Source organism: Caloenas nicobarica, chromosome 2 (genome assembly GCF_036013445.1).
Source record: "Caloenas nicobarica isolate bCalNic1 chromosome 2, bCalNic1.hap1, whole genome shotgun sequence".
Classification (NCBI taxonomy): Eukaryota; Metazoa; Chordata; class Aves; order Columbiformes; family Columbidae; genus Caloenas; species Caloenas nicobarica.
In genome coordinates, this window is record NC_088246.1 from 66,850,916 (window position 1) to 66,861,848 (window position 10,933).

The following is a 10,933-nucleotide window of genomic DNA, read 5'->3' on the forward strand; positions in this document are numbered from 1 at the left end:
GCAGTTAAAACATCAGGCTTAGAAAAAACATCTTCAATTACAAATGCATTTGCATGTAGAAATATAGTAATGCATTTAAGAGGGCCTGAGCTAGCAGCACAATAAACTAGAAGCTATTATGATGGAAAATCCAGCACAGGTCATTGAAAGGTTGCAGTGGTGTGCTCCCCACTTCCCTTCTTGACCTCTCCCCTCTCTTTTTCAACCTGACCTTTTCCCATAACCCAGATCAAGTGATGATCACCACTGGCGCCCAGGATGGGTGCATCTGGTGTTGATGGCTGAATCAGCTCAAGGTGGATTGGGGGAGACAGATAACAACACAATAGCCAAAGGCTAATCTATGGTAATGTGCCCACCTGGCCACAGGGCTGGCCCCAGCCTGACTCAAGACAAATTTGGAAGGAAATGGTACCTGCAGTCAGTATGCAAATATGACTGTGGGTCAATCATCCTACTCCACAAATATTGGACAGCCCAGAGCCCATTGAGCTCTCCTCCATGGCAACAGGCTGCATGCGGAGCTATCCCTTGAGTAGGGACAATACTCAAGGTTACCCCTCGAGGTTTAGAGAATCCTTAACACACCAGATAATCAGCAAGTGAATTGGGAATAAGTGTACTGAAACTTTGTAATCTTAGCAAAGTGATATTAAGGATTAATTGTGCATATATAATCCTTAAGACATAAACTACTGACCAAGTCTGAGGCTAAGTTCGCATCTAGCTGCACCTAGACTCCTCTCCAAGAAGGAGTCTAGAAAGCAAGGGGGCCCATTCTGAATGTTGTGACTCAATGGAAGGGTCTCCCTGACAGTCTTATCTGACCCTGTCTCCTGTGCAGTAAATAATCCAGCATACTTCACTATTAAATCTTGTTAAACCACTGTCACATTGTTATCAATAAACATATTGCTGCTTCTCTCCTACGAGTGAAGTGCATCACTCCATCCATGACAAAGGTTATTTTCTCCCTGCTGATGAGGTTATTGGCCATTCAGTAATGGGCACCTCACGAAAGTATTGCTTGTAGTATAAACACCCACCCACTACAAACACACATAAGCATGGCCGCCTGTTGCCTGATAATAACAATTTGCCATCACCGCAGCCTTACTGGAAATGAGACTTGAAGCATTGCTCCAGATCGTCTAGCCCTTAAAAACTGGGTGGGGGGAGAAAAACAAAATTCACAACATACGAGAGAACTAAACTGGAAATTAAAAAAAAAATTACAGGGACTTCAAACAACGCACAACAGCCAAAGACAATAAAGGTTACACAACAAAACATACTCATGTGAAATACATCTCCTCAAACACCAACCCCCAAATTGAGTCTCACAAACAACAAAACCCTCTAAGCTAAGTCACATCTACCAAAAAAAAAAAAAAAAAAATCAAACAGCTGTCATGAAGACCAATAGGCAGAGTAAACAGGCCATGGTCTACACCACACTACCTGGACAACAGGACTGTAGGGAACACCAGTGTCAAGGACCACTGTGAGGTTCTTGAAGCTTTAAAAGTAAAGCCAGAAAAATCATTTTTCTCAGGATCATGGAAACAAACACCACTCCAAGTTGCTTACTCAACTTCACTCTGATATTGGGGCCTGCCACAGCAACACGGATCCAGTTTAAGACTCTTCAAGCCAGCTTGAGCTAGGAGCACTGCAAGATGCAAGCCCTGCAGGGACAGTGTGCTCTTCCGTGTTCTGTTTACTTTCTGCCTTGCAGATGTTATTCCTGTCTTTGCCAAAGCAGGAGCTGGGAGGGGAGGAACATTAGATTATGAGAGAAAGATGAAAAGCATTAGGATACTCAAACAGGCTGACAGAAAAGAACAACTTTGAAGTTACTCAGTTGGCCTGCATTCCTCAGAGGTCAGTACTGGGACCGGCACTGTGTAACATCTTTGTCAGTGACACGAACAGTGGGACTGAGTGCATTCTCGGCAAGTTTGCAAACAGCACCAAGCTGTGTGGTGCAGTTGACACACCATCCAGAGACAGACACCTTGACAGGCTGGAGAGGTGGGCCCATGAAAACCTCATGAAGTTCAACAAGTACAAGGTCCTGCACATGGGTCAGGGCAATCCCAACAAAGACAGGCTGAGAGAAGAATAGATTGAGAGGAGCTCTGAGAGGAAGAACTTGGGGGTGTTGGTGATGAGAAGCTCAGTATGATCTAGCAATGTGCGCTTGCAGCCCAGAGAGCCAACCATGTCCTGGGCTGCATCAAAAGAAGCGTGACCAGCAGGTCAAGGGAGGTGATTCTGCTCCCCTCCTCCACTCTCAGGAGACCATACCTGGAGTCCAGCACTGAGGCCTCTAACATAAGAAGAGCATGGACCTGTTGGAGTGTGTCCAGAGAAGGGCCTTAAAGATGATCAGAGGGCTGAAGCCTTTTATGAAGATAGGGTGAGAGAGTTGGGGTTGTTCAGCCTGGCAAGAGAAGGCTCCGAGGAGACCTTCAGCAGCCTTCCAGTACCTAAAGGGGCCCTGCAAGAAAGCTGGAGAGGGATTTTTTACAAGGGCATGTAGTGATAGAACAAGGGGTAATGGCTTTAAACTGAAAGAGGGTAGATTTAAGTTAGATATAAGGAAGAAATTATTCACCATGAGGGTTGTGAGGCACTGGAACAGGCTGCCCAGAGAAGCTGTGGATGCCCCATCCCTGGAAGTGTTCAAGGCCAGGCTGGATGGGGCTTGGAGCAACCTGGTCTAGTGAAAGGTGTCCCTGCACATGGCAGGGGGGTTGGAACAAGATGATCGTGAAGGTCCTTTCCAACCTAAACCATTCTATGATTCGATGATGCTCTCAAGTCCTGGAGATGAGGGAGTCACCATTTTCACCCCACAACTACAAGGTTATGTGACATAAAGTGAACAACCGTCATATTTGCAGTGTTCAGAGAACTCAGATCTCATATGTCAGACTACAAAGAGACACAGAATTTTTCACTGCTTGCTTAATACTATAAAACCAAAAGATCTCTTTTTTCCCTGTAGTCGTCAAATGTGCAAAGAAAGCAGGGGAGAGGCTTACATTTTATTAGTATTTAAACAGTCTTAGAATGATTTGGGGTAATGAAGACAAGAGAAGTGCTAGAGCAGAGACTAACTAGGCATTAAGAAAACCAGGTAATTCCATCGGTACGACTCAGTCCTGTTGCAATAATCCTGCTATTCCAGTCCTGAGCCTACTCAAAACAGCAAATGCTGATTGTGGGAGTGTAGGAGGAAGCAGCGTGGTCAGGGTGATGGTGATCCAGTTGTACCAACAGCAATCAGATTCTTTTCAGAGACATCTTAGGAAAAGAGCAAACCTTTTTTGCCTATTCTAGTTTGGGTTTCTTTTGCAGACATCATTTCAGCTTCCACCTGTTGGCTGCTATCCCAAGGCTGTGCCCAGTCTGGGGCAGGGCCTCTGATCTGTCCTCTGCCCCAACATGGGCAGACCTGATGGGGCACAGCCTGAGCTCAAAGAGGCAGCTCCACTCATCGCAAGAGTGGAAACCACCAAAATTCCTACAGACCTCATGGCTCTGGGTCAGCTTTTCCAGCTCTTTGGGAAGTTACAGATTCTAGGCAAGATGGAAAGCATGCAGGATACTGCACACACCACCAGGGGCATGAGACAGCCCTGGGTACCAGCATAGCAGCTGTTTTGAAGGACAGCCCATACAACCACAAGATTTAATCAGCAGGAAGAAAAAGAAACAAACTAGTTTTACAACAAGATCTCTTTATATGAGAGTTTCTGTTTTGCACATTAACTTCCAGGACTTTATGGAGCACCCAAAACAAACTTCTCACTTGGACACACAAAATCCTACTTTACTTTTTGTACAAAAGAGCAGGGCATCTTGTCCTTGCTGTCTGGCATTTATAACAAGGAGAAGGAATTGTGTAACACTTTTGCTCTGAATATCTGAGCAAGATTCCACTAGCAGGCCATATGTAACATAATCTTTTCAAAGCCTGTCAGCTTGGTTTATAGCACCATCCCACCTTCCCCACATGGTGAAAGTTGGCAAGATTCATTTTAGTAACCGAAGTCTTAAACTCAATTTTCTTCTTCCCACAGGAAGTCCTACAAACAGACATCGCTGGCCCACTACCTGAAGCCAAAGCAACATCTCACAGCAGGGACCTGATTCACAAGGAGCACAGTAGGTGTTGGAGTAAAATAAACAAACAAGTAGGAATCCACCTCAGACAACATCAAGTCCAATATTTTCCTATAAATTACTTCCAGCTGCATACTTGTCTCTGTAACCCCCTACTCATAACAGGGAGCTTATTCCACTGACTCTGGCACAGAGAGCTCCCAGTCCTACTGACATGACAGTTTTCAGAACCCAGTTAGTTTCAGGTGAACTGAAGTGGAATGGGTAGAAGGTTACCTTTGCTCAAAATCAACACTCCATAATTTTCATCTTTTCCCTGACCATCAGAACCTTTTTCCAGTTTGTATGAAGGCAATTGCTTTATAAGAACAACTCCAAAACAGGACTGGTTTCTTTTCTCTTGTTTGGATTTCTATGGTGTTGCTGTTGTTTAGGCCAGTGGCCCAGAGAATTGCATCTCAAGACCTCTGGAAACAATATCGTCTTCCCAGAAAATATACAAACCATATTATACTACTACAAAAACGTTTTATGGATTGCAAAAGTGAAAAAATAAGTCAAAAAACCTCTCAGAATAGCAGGGGGCATAAGTACTTTTGGCTGAACTTAACTCAAGATACAAATAAAAATGCCTACTGCAGACTTCCAAGAAATCTGCAGTTCTCTTTCCTCTAGCGATTTATTCTGATTTTAATATTAAAAGAAACCATAATTTATCTCACCATAAACTCTGTTTTTAAAAAAACAAAAAAGAAAGAGGGAAGAGAGAAAGAACTCACAAGTAAGTTTTCCCACATCCTCCACCCCCAACTGATTACACAACTCTCTCCCACCTTCTTGTTCCTGTTTTTGATCTTGACAATGCAAAGCCCGTCAGCTGGCAGAGCACAGGCCACATGAACCAAGCAGATACGTCCGTCTTGGTCAAAACTGAGGTCAAGTGCCACAGCGCACTCTGAAGCTGGCCCACAACTTCAGGACAGCCTAGGACAGCTTAACCAGATGATTAACTACCTCAAAGCTCAAACATCAATAAGACTCGAGGTATCCTTTGGATATTTTAACAACCAGTCTTGAACAAGAAATCTGAGTTAATTCTAGCAACTACAGTAAAATATTAGAGAATAAAAATGGTAATGAAGTGTTTTATGGAAAATTCTGAGGGAAAAAAATTTACATCAGATTTTTTGGAACATGCCATGCATCTTCATATGTACCAGAGTTACAAAGGCACTGAGTTTTGAACTGTTTCTTCCTCTTTACCCCCAGCGCAGACCTTCTCTGGGCTGATCAGTCCAGAAGTTGAACTGAGTGGAGAGTGAGAAACAATGACCTAGGGGGACAGGAGAAGCAGTACTGGCAATGGCAGAATGACTAGAACAAAGGAGCAGCTGATACCAATCATAAATCACATGCAGAAGCTACACTGGCACCCCAAAATAAAAGCTAGATTATCACTAAAAATAATGGTAAGTTGATATGAAGTGTAGTCACAGCATAAAATCTACTTTTCACAGCGGTAAATGGAGACCCCATTGTGCGATGCTGTTAGCACAGACTGTCTTTTTTTTCCAGAATCCTCTCTAAAAGGGCCAAAGACTTCCCATACAGACAGCACACTAAACCACAAGTTTTCACAGTCAAACTTCTACTTTCTTTTTCCTAAACAAAAGCCATGTGTGCATAAACAAAGTGGAATCGTGCCCATTACTATTCATAGGCAGTTTCCATTCTTGCAGACCAGTCTTCTCCCACTGCTTTTCCACAAAATTCTGGCATATAACTCATTGTTGGAAGAGAGCAAGGCCAAACACACAACTGAAAGCAGAAATGTCTCTTTAAAGATGACATCTTGAGATACTGTGAAACAGAGAAGCATGAAAAATTACTTAATGGATAATGTATTACTGTCATCACTAGCAAACAGACGTTCTTTGAGCACACCCTGAAACTAAGGGATTAGGTAGGAGGAATACAAGGAGAGGCATTGCATGAGTCCTCTTCACTTTAAAAGACAGCTTACCATTGGAGACAGTCTAATCGGAGGAAGAGAAATTGTAAAAACAGATAACTGGGAACAGGATTGTTATCCTTGATCTCAGCAGTATTTTGTTCATTGGCTACTGTCACAGTGCAATAGACCAGCTGCAACTCTATTGACACATAAAACATGCCAAGAAGATTAGGAAGTAAATACTCTACTTAGAGGGGAGACAAAAGGACAAACTCCACCCACTGCAAAATCAGAGGTTGCGCACACACACACACACAAAAATTCCCACCCACAAACCTCTGAGATAATGAAGCACAGCTCTAGAAACAATTGGAATCTGCCAATTCACAAATATGAAATGAGGGAATCGCCCCCACAGCTGGGATGAACAAAGTATAGTAGCGCCACAGGGGGAAGGTGGGACTGGGTCTGCTATGAGCGATAGAGATACAGAAAGACCAGCACTACTCAAGAGCGAAAATACAGAGAAAACATGTCATAAAAGGCAGGAACTGTCTGTGCCTGTTGTCTATGCATCTGAAATATGTAACATTCCACTCAGTGAACCTCAAATTCAAGAATACATGAAATACAGGGAAAATGTGGAAGTAACAACAGAAACTAATTACAGAAATGTCTTTGAAGTTAAAAAACCACACAACATCAAATACGAGTCATCCTAAGAAATAATTGAGGCCTGAAATGTAACACTCTTAGAACTTGAAAGTTTTTAAGGTCTACCACTTTAAGTACTTATGTTTGGATCAGGGTGGAGGGGAAGTCAGGAGGGATGAATCTGGCACAAATCATACACTTCATAACCAAGAGTCATGAAGAGAAAGTAAAACAAATTAACAAATTGAAAACACCAGCTATGTGTCAGTGAAGTTTTCAGAAGAGAGATGGATTAAGGTCTAGACTGGTTTGTTAAAGGGAAGGAGGAGTAACCTTATCAACTGGTAATCTGAAAGTCAGATTGGGGAAAAATTATAACCAAAACTACTTGTAGGAACAGTTCTGTTCTGGCGCAAGAATGGATCAAAATACGTAATAAATTTAAAACAAAAATCAACAAAAACCTTCTAATTCCCTCCAATGACTATTACATACGAAATTAAAATAATTCTGCTGTTTATGTCGAATTATCTAGAACACTGTGTCCCACATAATACATCAGTCATAGGTGACATTAAACAACTAACACAAATACTGAGTTGCCAAGTTGCTCTATTAATGCATCTCAAATTCAACCACAGAAATCAGCAGCTATTACTCTGCTGTCTTATGCACAAGTAAAATATCCACCCTCAATACTGCTTTCATGTCTTACAGGTGTACATAATGAATTACCAGGGATGCCTAATCTTTATAAGCAGAGAAGCAAAATATTCTCTCTCAGGGAATACTTAATTATCATTATGTAAGTCTTCCTTTCTGTATTTTAGTTCAGTTAGTTTAGTTAGAACTAGAAAGAGACAATTCATTTTAAGTACAGACAGAAAGGTTTCTGCAGGCTCGTGCCTGCAACATTTCCCCATAGCAGTGGCTGTACCACAGGCCAGCAGCATGCCTTACACTCCCCTGTAGCCAGACACACTTATGCACGCACTGTGCAAACCCATTCCATGCCATCACTGAGCTCCAAGGTGAACAGAGCCCACGCAGAGCTAGTATGTGTCAGGGAGTGATGCTACTAATATTATGTGGCTAAAATACTCCCAGTAAAAAAATTACATGATCTTATCAATATAACCGCATTCCCTCTCTTTTGAAGTGTTGACAAATCTTTTAACATTGACATAATTATAACTTTTCATTACTCATACTATTTATTGTTTCATGCATCTCTTAACTAGGTATACTTAAAATCAATTCGAAACAAAGATCTTTGACTTTTATAGCCCAAGTCTCATTTAACAGATGCACTCACCTGGGTTAACTAAAAACTGTCAGCACTTCCATTCAGGTGCAAATCATTTGTATATGCCAACTACCTCCAGTGAAACAAAAAATTAGACAACTCCTATTTCTCAAACTGTCAGCTCAGGCTTTTCACTTCTCCTCCCCCTGCCAGTTCCTCTACTTCACTTCTGCTCTCTGCTTTCTCCACACACTTCTCCTCAGGAAAACATAGATCCAATGCAACAAGTAGCTCTGATCTAGTGATGGCTCCTCAGTTTGACTGCCAGCTGTGGTCCCAAGAGAGGGTCCCCTGTTTTCTCCACTCCAGCACAGCACTTACACGTTGCATTTTGCTGTAGAAGAATCCAGGAAACTCCCTATGCTTAAAAGAGTCAGAGGAGCTTTAAAAAGAAACAGGAAATCAACAAAAGGATGTAGCCTGTTACCTATCAGTTCTTTGTGGACTACAAAGCAGTATTTTGTAACCAAAATATTCTTAGTACGATTGTTCTCAGTTGCAGTAATTTCCCAGACTATTTCATCTTTGCTTTCTCAAGTACATTCCCCAGTGTTGTAGCATCTATACTATAAGAAGTAATGAGGAATATAAATAAAATTACTTCACAGAAATCACACCCTAATAACAGTTTCTTTGTCCAGCAGCACAAGAGCTAAATATGTAAACAAACTTGCTTTTAAATACTGAAAGTGGTACTGAAAAGAAAAATAATTTGCTTTTAAAGGCAGCCCACCCTTTGCCTAATTATCAAAGAATCAATATTTTTATCTGTAGTTGTGCATGGAGCTCTAAAAGTGAACTCCCTTTGAAGCCAGTTGATATCCCTGGAAAACACAAGAATGTATGGCAAGTGTCCAAATGACATTAATACCAACTAGATGCTAGAATAAGCATGCAGGACCAGGGCCTTCACTCTGAGAAAGGAGGTAGAGGAGCAAGGGAAATGTAAAATATAGTCAGCAAGAGAAAAAGTCTGAGAATAAACCTCTTTTTTTTACCAGCAAGTTAAAAAGTTGCATCTTGGAACATCAGAGCACTGATAAGCAGATTGGGCAGACAGCGCTCCTGAGCCCAGCTCATTTTCCTCAATGCAGATTCACCTGCTTATGGAAAGACAGGATTTTGACCTTCAAGAGAGGGGGAAAACTATGTAAAATCCTCTATTGCCTCAAATATTCCAAATCAAAGCTTTACAACCATCAAGCAAGAACCTTTAGAACCGGGCAGACGCACACACGAAACCAACTTACCAAAAAAGTATTCGCAAAATGTTGGCGACCAGTAACACCAGGCAGACGTAGGTGGAGAAGCCCTCTGCGTTCTGCGTGCGGCGGATGTCTCTGTACTGCGGGATGTAGGGCACCACGCCGCCGAACACCATGGCCCCCGCCGCGCCCCACGACACCAGCTGCTGCATGGGGACCAGCAGCCGCTCCAGGCCGGCCGCCTCCATGGCGGGAGGAAGCGGGGCGGCGGCAGCAGTCAGGCTGAGCGACCGCCTTCCGCTGCGGCTCTCCGGCCGAGGGCGGCTTCAGCCCCGCACGGGCTCCGGGGCGGGATGCGGCACCGTGCCTGCGCCCTCGCTCGCAGGGCCAGCACCTGGTGAGCGGGACGGGAGGTGAGCCCGGCTCGGCCGCGGGCTGCTCGGGCTGCTCCCGCCGCTCCCGGCCGGCCGCCGGGCACCAGCGCACTCAGACCCCCGCCCTGCTGCGGGCGGGCCGGGCCGCCCCCGCTGCGCCGCCCCGACACGGCGCCTCGCTGCCGCCCTCACACGGGCTCTCACAGGGGGATCCCTGGCTCCGGCACGGGCCGGGGGCGGCAGCTCTCCCGCTGAGACCTCCCGCCAGCGGCCGGAGGCACCGGGCGGAGAGCCGGGAGGAGGTGCGGGGGCAGAGAGGGCACGGACCCCCGCCCGCCCCCCAGCTGCCGGGTCGCTTCTCGGAGGGGGCCGCCCTCACCTGCCCGCGCCCGCCCGCCGGCCGTTCCCTGCCGCGCCCCGCTCATCCAGAGCCGCGCGAACACGCGCGTCTGTCTGTCCGTCCGTCCGTCCGTCCGCCCGCCCGCCCGCAGCCGCCGCGCCCGCAGCCGCCGCGCCCGCCACCCCGCCCCGCTCCACCCCGCCCCACCTCCTTCCGAAGCTCCGGCCGCCGCCATCGCCCTCCGCGCGCCGCCGCTCCGCGACTGTGGGGCTCGGGCCGACGGCAGCGCCGGGCGGCTCGTGACGCCACGATGACCGGCTGCGCCTCCGCCAATGAGCGGCGGAGCCACCCCGCCGATTCCGCTCGCGCGGCGCCGCCGCGAGCCAGAGCGCGCGCGGCGCCGCAGCAGCCGCCGGGAGTGGAAGCGGCGGCGGCGGCGGCAGCGGCGGGGCGGGCAGCCCGGGCAGCCCCACCGGCGGGGCAGCGGCGGCGGCGAGCTCGGCCCCCGGGCTTGCGGAGCCCGCCCGTTGCTTTGCCAAGCCCCGAGGACCAGGCGCTGCCGGCGCCGTGTCACATAGGAGGCTGCCCGCGGGCGGTACCGGCCCCGCCACCGCGTCCTGGGGCATTGCTGTCCAGGTACGCGTAGGGAACGCGACCCGGGCCGCCCCTCGCCTCCGGGGGGTGGGGGGTGCTCGGCGCCCCCGGAAAAGAGGCGGCGCCGGGAATGCCTGCGGACCCTTCTCCGCTCGCTGTCTGCAAGTGCGGTCCCAGATCTTTCTCCCTTCCTTCTGACTTCTTCCTAAGAGTTACGAGACGCTCCGCCAGGCTTCATGGAAGTTACATTTCAGTGGGTCTCAAAATTGCAGTCCCTCCTTAACTGCAGGCAACACAACTGAAATCGGCACATCTTGGTTACAAGAGAGAGTTATTTCCACAAATGGCAATGGAAAAGGTGGCAAAGGGAGG

General features: G+C 46.8%; 1 protein-coding gene across 3 annotated transcripts in view; it reads right to left on the reverse strand.

Annotated features, from left to right (window-relative positions):
• The window catches only part of SLC66A2 (solute carrier family 66 member 2), a 68,430-nt gene extending 58,189 nt beyond the window's left edge, over positions 1-10,241 (reverse strand). For all 3 annotated transcript variants that reach the window (XM_065628428.1, XM_065628427.1, XM_065628426.1), the window contains exons 1-2: positions 10,175-10,241; positions 9,299-9,647 (exon numbers count right to left, since the gene is read on the reverse strand). In XM_065628428.1, the coding sequence (XP_065484500.1) occupies positions 9,299-9,501 (203 nt within the window). In that variant the 5' untranslated portion in view covers positions 9,502-9,647; positions 10,175-10,241. The remainder of the gene's footprint in view (positions 1-9,298; positions 9,648-10,174) is intronic.
• Between the last annotated feature and the right edge of the window lie 692 nt (positions 10,242-10,933).